This window comes from Moschus berezovskii, chromosome 8, assembly GCF_049115385.1.
Source record: "Moschus berezovskii isolate FMDL1 chromosome 8, NW_MosBer_1.0, whole genome shotgun sequence".
NCBI classification, from domain to species: Eukaryota; Metazoa; Chordata; class Mammalia; order Artiodactyla; family Moschidae; genus Moschus; species Moschus berezovskii.
The window spans coordinates 72,179,334-72,197,399 of record NC_142467.1 but is presented as its reverse complement, the minus strand read 5'-3'; the positions used below and the strand labels follow the sequence as shown (position 1 = coordinate 72,197,399).

General features: G+C 42.8%; 1 protein-coding gene and 1 pseudogene across 1 annotated transcript; both read right to left on the bottom strand.

Annotated features, from left to right (window-relative positions):
- Positions 1 to 5,827: 5,827 nt before the first annotated feature.
- On the bottom strand, positions 5,828 to 6,763 carry LOC129558255 (olfactory receptor 2V1-like; annotated as a pseudogene).
- A 4,911-nt stretch (positions 6,764 to 11,674) lies between these two features.
- Positions 11,675 to 12,622, bottom strand: LOC129558252 (olfactory receptor 2V1). The gene has a single exon (XM_055429222.2). It carries the CDS (start codon positions 12,620 to 12,622, stop codon positions 11,675 to 11,677), a length of 948 nt encoding a protein of 315 aa, XP_055285197.2.
- Between the last annotated feature and the right edge of the window lie 5,444 nt (positions 12,623 to 18,066).

Genomic DNA, 18,066 nt, shown 5'->3' with positions numbered 1-18,066 from the left:
GCTGGCCAATTCCCCATGACTACTCTAGTGGGCTTCCCTGCCAAGTGAACACTCCAGCTCTGCTTGGAAGCTCAGATATGAGACACAGAGGAGGCTCAGACCCTAAATGGCATCTGAGCAGAAGAAGAGTAGCCATTACCAGCACTTACATAGGCAGCTCATCAGAAGCAGCTCTGATCTCTCCGAGCAACCATACCACCACAGCCTGTGCCCCTTCTTATACCAAGAGTCCATACAGGCCTCACAAACTTGGAAGAGCAGCTCAACACCAGGGCAAGAGCAGCAGAGTCCAAGGCAAGAGCCAGCTGCTAGAGACAAATGAGGCTCAGATCCAAAGTGCTGTCTGAATAAGGTAGGGGCAGCGAATACAGGTGCTTACACAGGCAGAATATCAGAAGCACTCATATTTCTTACCCCAGCTGGACTATCACAGCCCATGCTCCAGACCACACCAGCTACTCTGGCCCCAGCACTACTAATCTCTGGGGAAACGATTCTGGGCTGGGAGGGTTGAGAGCACCACTTACAAGAAATGAAGGCAGCTTAGGCCCAGACTTCAGTTTCTGCTCTAGCAACTTCAGACCTGCCTCCAGCCCTGATAGGGAAGTGATGGCCACCGAGAAGATGGGAAGCTTTGACACACCTAGCTCAGGCCCTGGCCCCATGATCTCCATATCAACCTCCTATCAAGATGAAAACTGCCTGAGGAAAAATGTGAATTCTGTTCCTGTCAAATCCAGCTCTCCTACCAAAGTCATGGGGCAGACTATGTAGGGATGCTCCCACACAAGGACATCACTTCAAAATTGTAATAGGCAACTATTTTACCTAATTTCATAGAAACAAAGAAAGTGACACAAAAGGAGAAGACAGAGTATTTTTCAATTACAAGAAAAAGAGAGGAAGGAGATCAAGATGGCAAAATAGAAGGAGGTGGATGGGAGGTGGGAGGGAGGCTCCAGAGGGAGGGGATAAATATATAATTATGGCTGATTCATATTATTGCATGGCAGAAACCAACACATCATTGTAAAGCAATTATTCTCTAATAAAAAAGAAAAAGAAGGATGTGGAGACCACCTCCTCTCACAAATGCATAAATTACATCTATGCGTGGAACAATTCGCAGAGTACCCACTGAACACTGGCAGAAGGTTTCATACAACCAAAACTGCAAGAAAGGTAACCATGTTCTGGGTAGGATTAAAGGGAATCTAGATGGAACTTGCACCCCTGAAGGGGGACGTTGAAAGAAGAAAGGATCCTTCACCCTAAGAATCCCCTTCACTGGCTAAAAGTTCAGCTAGAACAGATAGGGAGTTTCAGAGGCGCAGAGGACAGTGCAGCAACTGGCTTGTGGCAGATAGAACATACGGCAATCAGTGTAGACAGTCCTGGCCACCTCGCTGCACTACTCAGCTCAAGAGTGTGGTTCTGGCCACAACTGGGGATGTGCTCTGATCTACCATAGAAGCCTCATAGTTAACATGTACATGAAGAGAGGTTCAAGATCCCATCATATCCGCCTCATTCCCAGTGTGCTCACAGCATGCATGGCTCTGCCTCTAAAGGCTCTGGGAATGCACCTGCAGATTTCCCTTCTTCAGAGGCAGGGCTTAAATCTGAGCCATGTTCTGGCAGCCATGCAACTTTGATCGATTTATGCTGCCAGCAGCTTTGTAAGCTAGGCACTTGCAGGACCTCCAAGCAGGAGCTCCTGTGGCTGGAGCCGATCTGACATTAGCAGTGATGAGTTTTGTATATGCATGGGACATGTGGGGCAGGCATCTGGGCTGATTCCATAGCTCCTATGGCAGGTCCATATGCAAGAATATTGTCCTGGTGCCTAACTTTGGCAGATCACCGGTGACTTTGTAAGTACAGCACCTAAAGGACACCCAGGCTGCTTGCCAGCATTCCCATGGTTGAGATGGGGCTGAGGGCAGTGGCAACAACACTACACTTGTGAGCACACACAAAAGGTGACAGGCAATGCCGTAGAGTGAACTATCCGGTGGATAGCTCCTGCAGAGCAATACTCTATGGCTCTTCTCTCAGTTAAAGTGTTCAAGTCCCACCTACCTTACACTGCAGCTTAGAACTGGATCAAGGAACTTCTACTCCAACAACTGGGGAGTAGTTCCAACCCCCAACAGGGCTGTGACAACCACAGAGCAAAGAGGAAACCCCACTCAACATCCAGTGTAGGCGCCAATCTCCACGTTAGTCACAACCCTGTCAAAAGGATGCTCCTGGAGAAGGGAATGGCAACCTACTCCTGTATAGTTGCCTGGAGAATCCCTTGGACAGAGGAGCCTGGTGGGCTACAGTCCATGTGATCACAAAGAATCCAACGTGACTGAAACGACTGAGCACACACGCATGGCATCAAGAGGTTGAAGGCCTGCACACAGTGAGGAAAGACAGATAGGCATCTATACTAAAAAACAGCCCTCACACCAACAATTTTAGACTAATACAGGCTACACAGGGTTGATCCCACATAAAAACAATCCTTTTAGGCCAGAATAGATAACTGTTTCTCCTAAATTCAAAGAGTCAGAGAAACACAAGTAAAATAAAGAAGCAGAGGAGCCATTCCCGATGAAAAGAATAAGAGAATTCCCTTGAAACAACAAAAACTGAAACAGACCTCTCCGTCTACTAGGCCCTGAGCTCAAAAAGGAGGTAATAAAAATATTAAAGACATTAAGAAAGGCTATCAATAACAAAGAACAAGAAACTAAAATTTAAAAAAAGGAGCCAATTAAAATTAGAAAACTGGTGTTTCCCTAGTGGTTTGGTGGTTAAGACTCTGTTCTTCCAATGTAGAGGATGCAGGTTCAATCCCTGGCCAGGAAACTAAGATCCCACATGCTGTGAAAGTGTGTGGCCCCCTCCAAAAAAAATTAGAAAACTAGTTTTCTGGATGAAAGCCACTCTAAAAGCAATAAATAGTAAATTACATAACGCAGAAGGAAAATTAAGTCATCTGGAAGATTGATTAATGGAAATCACCTAACCAGAACGGTGGACAGAAAGACAAATTTAAAAAAAAGACGAAGAAAGCAACATAAGAGATCTGTGGGATAACATAAAGCAAACCAATCTACACATAATAGGTATCCCAGAAAGAGAAGTAAGAGAACAGGATTGAAATTGCATTTGAAGAAATTATGGTTGAAAACTTCCCAAACCTAAAGAATGAATCAGATACTCAGGTACAAGAAAAATGGAGGATCTCAAACAAGGTGAATCCAAACAGACCTACATCAAAACATTCTAATTGAAATGGCAAAAGTTAAAGAGAGAATTCTGATGGTAGCGAGGGAAAAACAAAAACTATAAACTGCTTTCTCTACAGAAAACTTGCAGGCCAGAAAGGAGTGGCAAAATATACTCAAAGTTCTGAAAGGGAAATGCCTACAACCCCTAGGTTGTACTCTGCCCAGCAAGATTATCATTTAGAACAGAAGAGATAAAGAATTTCCCAGGCAAGCAAAAATTAAAAGAATACAGCAATATAAACCTATCCTAAAAGAAATATTGTAAGACATTCTCTAAATAAAAAATTAGTAAGAATCTATGGGAAAGAAAAAAATCACATTAAGAAAGCAAATCGTTTAAAAAAGCCAGTAAATAGATTTTTAAAAATAAAAAACGGAAAGCAATTGTAACTATAATGAACAGCAAAAGGATAACCATGAAGATGTAAAAGAGGACATAAAAATTTTAAAATGTGGAAAATGAGTGTAAGAAAACATAGCTTATGTTTTAGAATGTGTTTGAGTTTATACAGATTACCTACATAAAGCAAGTAGATATAGTAGTGAGTTAACATACTTGAAAACCAGGATAACCACCAGTCAAAAACATATGATAGGATCACAAAAACCAAAGAGAACTCAAGCACAAAACAAAGGAAAGACATCAAACCACAAAAGAAAAAAGGAGAAATACAAAATCAACTGGAAAACAAGATTTAAAATGGCAATAAATACATATCTATCCATAATTACCTTAAATGTCAATGGACTAAAATCCTCCAATAAAAAGACATAGGGTAGCAAATTGGACAATAAAACAAAAACTTACAAAATGCTTTTACAATAAGAGACCCACTTTAGGGTGAAGGACACATTTGGATTGAAAGTAAGAGGATGAAAAAAGATATTTCACACAAACAGAAGCAACAAGAAAGTGGGGTTAGCAATACTCATCAGGCAAAATAGACTTTAAAACAAAGGCCATAAAGAACGATAAACAAGGACACCATATACTAAAAAAAAAAAAGGCTCAATACAAGAAGAGGACATTATATTCATTAACATATATGCACCTAATAAAGGAGCGCCTAAATACATAAAACAAGCACTAGCAGACATAAAGTGGGAAACTGACAGGAACACAATAATAGCAGGAGATTTTAACATCACACTGACATCAATGAACAGATCTTCCAGACAGAAAATCAATAAGGCAATAGAGATGCTAAATGGAATAATACAACACATGGAGACTAAACCAAATGCTACTAAAAATATCAATGGGTAAATGATGAAATCAAAGAGGAAATTTTAAAATATCTTGAGACAAATGACAATGAAAACACAAATCTACAAAATCTATTAGATGCAGCAAAAATAGTTCTAAGTAGGAAATTCCTAGCAATACAGGCCTTACTGAAAAAATAAGAAACATCTCAAATGAATAACCTAAATTACCACCTAGAAGAATTAGAAAAAGAACAAACAAAGCCTAAACTCAACAGAAGGAAAGACATAATGAAGATGATAGAGGAAATAAATAGAGATTTTAAAACTAGAAAAATCAATAAAGCCAAGAGGTAGTATTTTGAAAGGATAAACTATATCAAAAAAGCTCTGGCCAGGTTCCCCAAAAGAAAAGAGAGAGGACTCAAACACAATAAGAAACAAAAAAGGAGAAATAAAAATTTACACTTTAGAAATTTTAAAATACCATGACAACACTATGAACAATTTTATGCCAACAAATTGGACAACCTAGAAGAAAAGACAAGTATCTGGAAACATTGTTTCTTCTCAGTCAGTATGTCTGATTCTTTGTGACTCCATGCACTATAGCACACCAGGTTTCTCTGTCTACTGTCTCGAGAAGTTTGCTCAAATTCATGTCCATTGAGTCAGTGATGACATCTAACCATCTCATCGCCTGTTGCCTCCTTCTCCTCCTGCCCTCAATCTTGGCCTGCATCAGAGTCTTTTCCAGTGAATTAGCTGTTCGCATCAGGTGGCCAAAGCATTGGAGCTTCCGCTTCAGCATCAGACCTTCTAAAGAATATTCAGAGTTGATTTCCTTAGGATTGACTGGTGTGACCTCCTTGCTGACCACAGGACTCTCAAGAGTCTTCTCTAGCACCACAATTCAAAAGCATCAATTCTTTGCCGCTCGGCAGCCAGATATGTGTACCCCATCCACATTGATAAGTCACGAGATTCAGGCAGCACACCAAGGAGAACCGTGAACTTGGGCAGCTCTCCTCAGCCTTCTGTAATTCTTGAAGGGACACAGCTAAGAGTGGTCTCGTGCCCAGAATCCCAGCAGCTGTGGGATTAAGGGTCTGTGTCTTCTGTACTATGTAACCATAGAGGCTCTGACTTCCTCCCACATTGCCCATACTCAGCATGGACAGGATAGATTGAACTGATCTGCTAATCTGGTTACTTCTGGTCAGAAACTAACTTTAATTTTCAGTAAGACATATTCGTACCTCCTTCAATCAAACTACATTTGAATAAGCCAGGCTCCCAGGGCCCAGAGCTTTATATGCAGTGGCAGAGCCAAGTTATTCCTGTCTCCCACCACATGGACACCTCCCCAGGAGTTTCTTGAGAGCCCCAGCCACTTCCTTGTTCCTCAGGCTGTAGATGAGTGGGTTGAGCATAGGGGTAATCATGATATAGAAGGCTGAGACCACCTTGTCTTGCTTGGAGGAGTAGTAGGTCTGGGGCTGCATGTAAGCAATCATGGCAGCCCCACAGAAGAGAGACACGACTGCCGTGTTGGAGGAACAGGTAGCAAAGGCCTTTTTCCAACTTTGAGCAGAATGCATGCGGAGCACGGTTATCAGGATCAACAGGTAGGAGATGGAGATGACAGAGAAGGGAGGAGCAGCATAAGGACACAGCACACATAGATCATAGTCTGATAGAGAGAAGTGTCAGCACAGGCCAGCTCAAGCACTGCAGGGATATCACAGAAGAAGTGGTCGATCTCCTGAGAACCACAGTAGGGAAAGCTCAGGGTGTAGATGGCCTGAAACAACCCATCCACCAGACCAGAGAGCCAACAGATGCCACCATGAGTCAGCAGACACGGCAGCTAATGACCACTGAATACCTCAGTGGGTTGCTGATGGCCACGTAGCGATCATAGGCCATGAAAGCCAGCAGGAAGCACTCATCCCCCAGGAGGGTGACGAAGAACAGGATCTGTAGCCCACAGCCTGTGAAGGAGATGGAACCATGGCCTAGGAGATAGTTGATGGCCATCGTGGTACAATGTGGAGATGAGCATGAAGTCCATGAATGACAGCCAGCTGAGGAAAGTACATGGGGCTGTGAGACGGGAGTCAGTGTTGATGAGGAGGATCATGAGCCCATTGCCAGAGAGGGCCACCAGAAACATGACCACGATGATGGAGAAGAGGAGGAGGTGCAGTGGTGTAGCTGAAGAGGAGGATGAAATGGGAGATTCAAGTCCGATTTTCCACCAAGGCCATTGTTCCTGCAGAAGTATGTACCAGCAGATGGTTGGGATCTGGAATCAGATGGATTATGTTTAGTGCAACATTATTGAAGTCATTACAACTTTTTCCAATATGTTGCCCTCTTTAAATGCTATTTACTTTAGAACAAAAGGCATGTCCTCTTAAGAGAAAGAATCTGTAACAAAGGTGCAGGCTGTTGTTGCTGATGCTGCTTTAAATCTAGGACTTGTTGCATCTCCGCTGAGAAGCACATATCAAGCTATTATCGCTAAAGTGGGCACTGATTTTGCCTCTACTAGAACGAGTCTGTCTCCAGTCTATAGAGCTGCTTCTCCTACCAAGCTCTAGGCCAGCCTTAATCAAAGATTTTCTTTTTCAGGTAAACGTACTAAAGCAGCAAAGGCATTTACTATCTCTGTGAACTGAGCATTTACATAACCTTTCTGAACCTGTTTTCTCATATTAATTTGAGATAACAGCTATCTTATAAAGTGATATTAAACACTGAAGGTGAAATCTAGCCTTGGTAAATTCAAAAAAATTGAAATCATTCCAAGTATCTTTTCTGACTACAATGCAGTAAGATTAGATCTCAATTACAGGAGAAAAACTATTTATTTATTTTTATTTTTTTATTGGAGGTTAATTACTTTACAATATTATATTGGTTGGTTTTGCCATACATTGACATGAATCCACCCCAGGTGTACAAGTGTTCCCCTTCTTGAACCCCCCCTCCTACCTCCCTCCTCCCCATATCCTCCCTCCAGGTCATTCCTGGGCACCAGCCCTGAGCAAATTAAAATCAAAAGCTTCTGCACAGCAAAGGAAACTATAAGCAAGGTGAAAAGACAGCCTTCAGAATGGGAGAAAATAATAGCAAATGAAACAACTGACAAAGAATTGATCTCCAAATTATACAAGCAGCTCCTGCAGCTCAATTCCAGAAAAATAAAGGACCCAATCAAAAAATAGGCCAAAGAACTAAACAAACATTTCTCCAAAGAAGACATAATGATGGCTAACAAACACATGAAAAAATGCTCAACATCCCTCATAATCAGAGAAATGCAAATCAAAACCACAATGAGATACCATTTCACACCAGTCAGAATGGCTGCTATCCAAAAGTCTACATGCAATAAATGCTGGAGAGAGTGTGGAGAAAAGGGAATGCAACTTACACTGTTGGTGGGAATGCAAACTAGTGCAGCCACTATGGAGAACAGTGTGGAGATTCCTTAAAAAACTGGAAATAGAACTGCCATACGACCCAGCAATCGCGCTCCTGGGCATACACACCGAGGAAACCAGAATTGAAAGAGACACATGTACTCCAATGTTCATTGCAGCAGTTTATAATAGTGAGGACATGGAAGCAACCTAGATGTCCATCTGCAGATGAATGGAGAAGAAAGCTGTGGTACATATACACAATGGAGTGATACTCAGCAATTAAAAAGAATACATTTGAATCAGTTCTAATGAGGTGGATGAAACTGGAGCCTATTATACAGAGTGAAGTAAGCCAGAAAGAAAAACACCAATACAGTATACTAACTCATATACATGGAATTTAGAAAAATGATAACGATAACCCTGTATACGAGACAGCAAAAGAGACACAGATGAATAGAACAGTCTTTTGGACTCTGTGGGAGAGGGCGAGGGTGGGATGATTTGGGAGAATGGCATTGAAACATGTATATTATCATATGTGAAATGAATCGCCAGTCCAGGTTCGATGCAGGATACAGGATGCTCGGAGCTGGTGTACTGGGATGAACCAGAGGGATGGGATGGGGAGGGAGGTGGAAGGGGGGCTCAAGATGGGGAACACATGTACACCGGGGGCAGATGCATGTCAATGTAGGGCAAAACCAATACAATAATGTAAAGTATTTAGCCTCCAATTAAAATAAATTTTAAAAATTTAAAAATAGAATATTAAAAAGCAGAGACATTACTTTGCCAACCAAAGTCCGTCTAGTCAAGGCTATGGTTTTTCCAGTCATGTATGGATGTGAGAGTTGGACTGTGAAGAAAGCTGATCATTGAAGAATTGATGTATTTGAACTGTGGTGTTGGAGAAGACTCTTGAGAGTCCCTTGGACTGCAAGGAGATCCAACCAGTCCATCCTAAAGGAGATCAGTCCTGGGTGTTCATTGGAAGGACTGATGTTGAAGTTGAAACTCCAATACTTTGGCCACCTCATGCGACAAGTTGACTCACTGGAAAAGACTCTGATGCTGGGAGGGATTGGGGGCAGGAGGAGAAGGGGACGACAGAGAATGAGATGGATGGATGGATGGCATCACCGACTCGATGGACATGAGTTTGAATGAACTCCTGGAGTTGGTGATGGACAGGGAGGCCTGGTGTGCTGTGATTCATGGGGTCGCAAAGAGTCGGACACGACTGAGCGACTGAACCGAACTGAAACCAAAACCTAGAAGAATGAAAAAAGTAAAGATTAGAATGAAGATAAAGAGATTAAAAAACAGTAAATAAAACTGACCAAACCAAAAGTCTTTTCTTTAAAAAGAAAAGTTTGTTTTTAAGTTTGTTCAATATTTGTTCAAAAGCCTTCTCTGTGCTGCTGCCAGCCATGCCCCTCTCTGGGGTTAGGTGCGCAACACCCCCCCCCCCCGACTCCCCGCACATGCTTGAAGCACACTGACTTCTAGGAGCAAGAAAGGAGCCCTGGTGCAGTGGAGATGAAAGAACATGCGGGCTTTTCCTGTGCGACGGGAGGCTCGGGCGGTCAGCAAGCTCCATTCTCCGCGTGGCAAGCATTGGGCGTCTTCTCCCTCCTGGGAGGGTGTATATATGTAGCGTGTCATGGGGAACTGAGGCAGGGAGAGCAGGGTGATGCCCGTGGTCCAGCAAATGGGGACCAGACCTGCCTGCCCCTGGCCCGTGTGGAGGGACTGACACCTCGGGAGCTGCGCAGATGAAGCAGGTGCCAAAGCTGTGGGTGAGACAGGCTAGTGCCTGGGGCAACTGGGCTGTGCCCACTCCCTCGGCGAGGGAAGTGTGCAGGGTGCCCTCTCCTGGGAGAAGGCAGCTGGGCTCCTCCAGACACCAGTGCCATTAGCCAAGGCCCACAGCATTCCTAAAGGGCTTCTGTACACTGTGTTTGTCCTGGGTCATTGTGGGCCAGGGGCTTCTGGTACCCCGGAGGGTCTGGCTCCTGGGAGCCTATAGGAGCCCCTCTGCTGGGACCAGCGATTGTCTTCTCTCTCCTGATGCTGGGCCTAGGGCCCGCTCTGCTCCCCTCTCCTGCTCGGGCCCACCTGGTCCCCAAAGCAAGCTTGCCACGTTCCCCCAGGCTGTAGGTGTCCAGACCTGTCCTTTAGGGGCAGCCAGCAGTGTTCACGGAGCAATATCGAACAAACTTAAGCTAGAATGGCAAATAAAAAGAGAGAAGTCAATAAAGTAACTAAAATCAGAAATGAAAGTAGGGATATTACTGTAGACTGTACAGAAATAAAAATGAGTACAAGAGAATACCACGAACTGATGCTGATGCTCTAATACTTGGGTCACTTGATGTGAAGAGCTAACTCATTGGAAAAGACCCTAATGCTAGGGAAGATTGAGAGCAGGAGGAGAAGGGGGTGACAGAGGATAAGATGGTTGGATGGCATCTTTGACTCAATGGACATGAATCTGAGCAGACGCAGGGACATCGTGAAGGACAGGGAAGCCTGGCATGCTGCAGTCCATGAGGTCACAAAGAGTCGGACATGACTGAGCAACTGAACAACAACCTCACACTAGGAAGAGTAACTTCTTTTCACAGATTGTTTTTTCCTGTGCAATCCTTAGTGTTCTTTTGCCATTAAAGTCTCAAATATCTGGTTAACAACTCTTTAAACTACACTTTTTCTGCTAAAGTAACTGATAAAGTTTTTATTCCTGGCTGTACCCTGACTGATATGTAAGTTATTAAACAATGGCTCAAATTCTGTCTTTATTTCTGTTCTAATCTCCGCTTTCCAAAACAGATACAGTTTTACTTTGGCAGAACTTTAAGTACAGAAATAATCACAGTTGCCACAGCAAATGTGGCACCTGAATAGTGCTTTTAAAAATGTTTTCATACATATATCCCTTTTGATGTCTTCTTCTTGCCTTCATTCAATAAGGTTTATTAAGTAACTACTACCTATGAGGCACAGAACCAGGTACTGGAAATATATAAATAATTTATTAGCAGTTAGGGATATATTTGTATTTCTTTTTTATTTAAGTATAGTTGATTTACAGTGTTTCGCCAATCTCCACTATACAGCAAAATGACTCAGTTTTACACACATATATATTCTTTTTTAAATGTTCTTTTCCATTATGGTTTATCCCAGGAAATTAGATATAGTTCCCTGTGCTACACAGTAGGACTTTGTTGCTTACCCATTCTAAAGGTAGTAGTTTTCATCTACCAGCCCCAAACTCCCATTCCACACCTCTCCCCCCCACATCCCTTAGACTAGGGACCATACAATGAAGAATCATAGAGACTCAATTTCTCCCATCTAGAAATTTTTTATTTAAAATATTTATATTTATTAGGTGAAATCATCAACTAAATAATATAGATGATACATAAATGAAAAAAGACTGTGCCCAGGACATAGCAAGCATTCAATAAAACCCAACTATAACCAAGAAGAATTAAAAATAGAGTGAATTTCCTTCAAAGACTTCATAAATGATCAATAATGATAATAATAACAATGCATTGCTTCCTCATGGTGCTTTAGATTTACATATAGCTATCCCAACAAAATCCCTGTGAGGTAGGACAGTGTCATGATTCCCATTTATTGATGAGGAAACAGTCACTCACAAAGCATTAGTGACTCGCCAACATTATGCAAACCGGAGGTAGCAGCACCAGGCTTCAGATGCCCTGGTGTTCAGTGCCAGTTGCCAACCCTGCAGTGATCCATCCCCTTCTTCAAGGCGCCCATCACCTCCCGATTTCTCAAGCTATAAATGAGAGGATTGAGCATAGGTGTGAGGACTGTGTAGAAGAGAGAGACCACCTTGTCATGGCTTGGGGCCCGGTAGCGCCTAGGCCTAAGGTAGATGAACATGGCTGCCCCATAGAAGAGGGACACAGCAGTAAGGTGGGAAGAACAGGTGGCCAGAGCCTTTTTACGAGCATGAGCAGAGTGCATATGGAGCACAGCCCCCAAAATTCGAGCATAGGAAGCCACAATGATGGAGAAGGGCAGGAGCAGCATGAAGACACAGCAAGCAAAAAGCAGGGAATCAAAAATGGATGTGTCTACACAGGCCAGTTTCAGTAAAGCTGGAACCTCACAGAAGAAATGATCCACATTCCTTGAGCCACAGTAGGGTAAGCTTATGGCTCCCACCATTTGTATCATTCCATCTATTATCCCAAAAGTCCATGAACTCCCAGCAATCTGGAGACAGACCCTCTGGCTCACGAGGATGGGATAGTGAAGTGGGTGGCTAATGGCCACATAGCGGTCATAAGCCATGAGTCCCAGCAACAGCCCTTCAGATCCCACGAGAGAGACAAAAAATCCAATTTGTATGGCACAACCCACAAAGGAGATGAACTTCCTGCCAGACAAGAAGTTGAATGCCATCTTGGGCACAATGTCACAGACCAACAGGAGGTCCATGAGGGAGAGCTGGCTGAGGAAGAAGTACATGGGTGTATGAAGTCGAGAATCCATGTAGATGAGGCAGATGAGGAGGACATTCCCGCAGAGGGCCACTGTGAAGACCACCATAACCGCAGAGAATAGGGCAAAATCAGCCTGGCTATGAGAAAAGATGCCCAAGAGAATGAAGCCATCAGTGGATGATTGGTTCAACCATATCCCCATGGTTCAGTTGTTCACAGTCACCTGAAAACATGGATAGAGAAATTCTGAGATTGAGAGACATGTCTTTACTTATCTCTGAATTATTCTTCTTCAGCCATCTGCATCTTTTGTAATTCATTAGAGCACAATAGTACATGCTTAGGGATATATAAGAGGATAGGAGCTTTCCAGGTGGCACAGTGATGAAGAACCTGCCTGCCAATGCCAGAGATGTAAGAGACACGGGTTTGATCTCTGGGTTGGGCAGATCCCCTGGAGAAAGGCATGGTAACTCACTCCAGTATTCTTGCCTGTGGAATCCCACGGACAGAGGAGCCTGGCCAGCTAGTCCATAGGGTTGCAAAGAGTTGGACATGACAGAAGCGACTTAGCACAGCACATTCTTTCAATTTTCCCAAAGCACAGGATATTTGCTATCTCATAGAATTGAACCATTTATCTACATTTGTATGAATCCATACCAAGAAGAATAGAATCTGAGTTAGTTTATGTGTCACAGGACAATTGGACAATCCTCTTTCAACAGGCAAAATACTGGCTTTCCCATATGGCACTGACTCTTTTTAGCAAGACTAAATGGACTCAGTGTACTATCTCTAACAGAACTTGGACCATTTCATCCCAAGAGATAATTCATATATGTTACAATAAAGGAAAAATTCTGAAAGTGATGGGAATACCAGACCACCTGACCTGCCTCTTGAGAAACCTGTATGCAGGTCAGGAAGCAACAGTCAGAACTGTACATGGAACAACAGACTGGTTCCAGATAGGAAAAGGAGTACATCAAGGCTGTATATTGTCACCTGGCTTATTTAACTTATATGCAGAGTACATCATGAGGAACGCTGGGCTGGAAGAAGCACAAGCTGGAATCAAGATTGCCAGGAGAAATATCAATAACCTCAGATATGCAGATGACACTACTCCTATGGCAGAAAGTGAAGAGGAACTCAAAAGCCTCTTGATGAAAGTGAAACAGGAGTGTGAAAAGGTTGGCTTGAAGCTCAACATTCAGAAAACAAAGATCATGGCATCTGGTCCCATCACTTCATGGGAAATAGATGGAAAAACAGTGGAAACAGTGTCAGACTTTATTTTTTTGGGCTCCAAAATCACTGCAGATGCTGATTGCAGCCAGGAAATTAAAAGATGCTTACTCCTTGGAAGGAAAGTTATGGCCAACCTTGATAGTATATTAAAAAGCAGAGACATCACTTTGCCAACAAAGGTCCGTCTAGTCAAGGCTATGGTTTTTCCCGTGGTCGTGTATGGATGTGAGAGTTGGACTGCGAAGAAAGCTGATCACCGAAGAATTGATGCTTTTGAACACTGGTGTTGGAGAAGACTCTTGAGAGTCCCTTGGACTGCAAGGAGATCCAACCAGTCCATTCTAAAGGAGATCAATCCTGGGTGTTCACTGGAAGGACTGATGCTGAAGCTGAAACTGCAATACTTTGGCCACCTCATGCGACGAGTTGACTCACTGGAAAAGACTGATGCTGGGAAAGGTTGGGGGCGGGAGGAGAAGGGGACGACAGAGAATGAGATGGTTGGATGGCATCACCGACTCTGTGGACTTGAGTTTGAGTGAACTCCGGGAGTTGGTGATGGACAGGGAGGCCTGGCGTGCTGTGATTCATGGGGTCGCGGAGAGTCGGACACGACTGAGCGACTGAACTGAACTGAACTGAACTGAATGGATACTTGAGATATTCTTTATTTTGCTGAGCTCAATACCTTAGAACCATTTTTAATTCTTCTATGTCTTTTACATCCAAACTATCAGAAAAGCCTCTTGTCTATACTCTTCAGAATATCTCAGAATCCAGTTAATGCTTATCTCCTCTACAGCTGCCTTGGTCCAAGCCACTATTCTCTCTTAGATGGACTCTTACCGGCTTCTAGTCAGTCTCTGGGATTCTATCATTGAAACCCTAGAGTCTATTCTCTTAACAATTCAAATGAGTCTGCTTAAAATGTAAGTCATATAATGTAATTCTCTTGCTGAAAGTATCTCAATGACTTCTCAAATTAAATATGAGCCACCAGGGAAGCTCCAAATTACCCCAGATAAGCCCCAGATACTTAGAGTGGCACGCAAGGCCCTACACGATACACACACAAACACACACACTCATATCTCTGACCTCGTTTCCTACCATGTCCCCTTTGCTCACTGTTTCCTTGAATTTCCTTGGACACTCCCACCTTTGGGTCTTTGCATTTTTTCTCTTTGGAATGCTCTTTCCTCATATTTCTCTCTCTCATCTGCTTCAGATTTTTACTCAAATGCCAACCTCTTAAGAGATACATTCTGTGAAATTCACTAAAATTATAAACATCTTGCATTTTCAAGTCCTTTCTTGCTTTGTTTTGTCCACCACACTTATACCATTCAACACACACAGGATTACATTTAAAACGTTTATTGTCTGTCTCATCCTATTGGAATAAGAACATCATTTATCATTCACCATGACATTGGCACCCCTTAATGGGTTCAGCTCCTAATGGCTTCCTGGTTCATAGTATATCCTCAATACATATGTGTTCATTGAATAAAATAATCAAGGTGAAGTAATACATAGCTGCAACTTCCACTTTCTGAAAGTGGAGAGACTCCTGCTTCAATTGCTGGAGCCCTCGTTCTTGACCTCAATATACTACTTCATTGCTATATTTCTTCTTCTGAGGGATAGTAAGTGATATAGTAAAAACTATCTTGAGATATTTATAAAAGAATAGAATTTCTGTGCAATTTCTCTGGATTACAGGGGTATCCAGGAGACATTGATTTAGGATATGTTCAAGTAGACCTTCAGTTCAGTTCAGTTCAGTTCAGTTGCTCAGTCGTGTCCAACCCTTTGCGACCCCATGAATCACAGCACACCAGGCCTCCCTGTCCATCACCAACTCCCGGAGTTCACTCAAACTCATGTCCATCGAGTCGGTGATGCCATCCAGCCATCTCATTCTCTGTCGTCCCCTTCTCCTCCTGCCCCCAATCCCTCCCAGCATCAGAGTCCTTTCCAGTGAGTCAACTCTTCACATGAGGTAGCCAAAGTTTTGGAGTTTCAGCTTCAGCATCAGTCCTTCCAATGAACACCCAGGTTTGATCTCCTTTAGAATGGACTGATTGGATCTTACCTCCTTGCAAAGAGGAAACAAGGCAACCAAACAAGATACACTCTCTGTATAAAGCAACAGAGTAATTTCTAAAACTAGGATATCCTTGCCCAGATCCACCACCATGGAGGTAGACTCTGTGAGCTGAATTCTTACAGAACAGAGCACGTTCTGACTCATGCCCAGAAAAGACATGGCCAAGTATCCTTGCCAAAAACAACACAAAGGTGTGATGGGAGATCCTACTACAGGAGCAAATCACTGTTCCTATAGTCTTCAAATACCATCTTGGCCATATCAGACCCAGACTGAATCAATCAACTGAACAAACCAGGTTCCATAGACCTCACACCAGAAATTCCTCCTTCTATGTTAAGGACCTAATCTGTATATAATCATTTGGCTGCATGTACCTTCAAAGACACACTCCACACCTCCACTTTCCCTCTCACCCACCACAGTATACTACAATACTATACAGTTGATTAATGACATATAAACTCCCTTGAATTCTAATTCTTACTACACTCTATACTCACCACCTCCATTTGGATGTTCAATGGGCTTATCCTACCTAAAGTGATCAGATAGAGTTCTTGGTCTCCTCTGGAGAAACAAAACACCTGGTCCAACCTTCCCATGTAAATTAAGGGCAAGTCTGTCCAGTTTCTCAGGACACAATACATGGGTCATATTGAATTTCTCCTTCCCTCTCACATCCCAACATCATAAATCTCTGGTGGTTCTTCAAAATGTATCTACCCTGACCACTTTCCATTCTTGCCCATCCTACCTGGCCACACTGTCATCACTGCTCTCCTGGATGATGATGGTCTCTAACTGAATTTGCCTCATCAGCCATTCCATCCCTGCCCCCATCCTAGTCTATTTGCACACTGCACTGCAGGAGACCTGGGTTGGGAAAAGCCCCTGGAGGAGGGCATGGAAACCCACTCCAGCATTGTTGCCTGGAGAATCCCTGTGGACAGGATAGCCATGGGGTCGCAAAGAGTTGGACATGACTGAGCAGCTAACCACTAAAGTGAACTAATCTCTGTAAGAATAAAAGACAAAATTTTTCAAGAATAAAGGAATGCTTTTATCAACAGACTTTCTATCATCACTCAGACCTCCTTTTCTTCTGTTCTCCCCAGAATCCCCATGACTCTGGTCTCATCAGCATCCTGTGTTTACTCCCATCCCAGCCTCAGGGACCTTAGTGCTTGCTTTTACCTATTCATGGAAATTTGATTGCACATAAGCTCTACCTTGTCCCTTCACCTACTAACTGACCTTCTAAGCCAGGGCTTCCTCAGATCTATTTGCAATTGAAATCCTTCTCTCCTCCCCATTCCTTCCCTGCCTTGTGTTTCTCATAGCATTCAACACCATCAGACTTGCTACATTTAATTCATACAGATTTGTCTTCTGCTTTCAACTAGAACCTATATCCCCCAATGCCATTTTTTCTCATGGGGGAATCTCCAGCTCCTAGAGTAGTAACTGACATGTATTATACACTCAGTAAATATTGTTGAATGAGTGTTTGTAATATGCAAACAACTCAAGAAACTATCCTAATATTCCACATTAATTTGCTGCTCATTAATTTCATTCCTTTCTGCTATTTAGTTAATGGCTTCATTTTTTCCCTAGAAAGGACAGCATAAAGAAGCCGCTTTGTATCTAAAATATACATTGGAGGACAGGTTGACACTAAGTCCCATATCAGTCCTGTCCTTCCTGCCCCTACCTCTCCCCACTCATCCTTTGTCTTCCTGGTGTAAACCACTATTTAACCCAGGAACCCAACACTAAGGCTCCCAATCCAAACTGAGAGAAAGAAAAAAGGAAAAGATCAATTAGAAACTAAAGAAAGAAAAACAGAGAAATAGATCAAATGCAAAGAACTAGAAGAAAGGTGGGCTCTGTGACAAGCTAGGGATGGGATGGGGTAGGAGGTGGGAAGGAGCTTCAAGAGGAAGGGGACATAAGTACATAGAGGTATACACCTATGACTGATTCATGTTGATGTATGGCATAAACCAATACAATATTGCAAAGCAATTATCCTTCAATTAAAAGTAAACAATTTTTAAAAAGTAAAGGACTAGAAGAAAGACAGAAAAGACACATAACACTAAAAGATATATGCCCATCACTAACTCCAAAAAAAAAAAGGGGGAAAAAGGCTGAAGGAGACATACAACAGTGAGAGGAAGAAATGATATTCAAGTAGAAATGTGAAATGACCAGCAATTAGTAATAGGAACTGGAAAGAGGAGAGAAGAGGGCAACAGGAAAAGATCCTCACT

Coding starts and splice junctions, on each gene's coding strand:
- LOC129558252 (XM_055429222.2), bottom strand. CDS start 12,622: ATGGGGATATGGTTGAACCAATCATCCACTGATGGCTTCATTCTCTTG.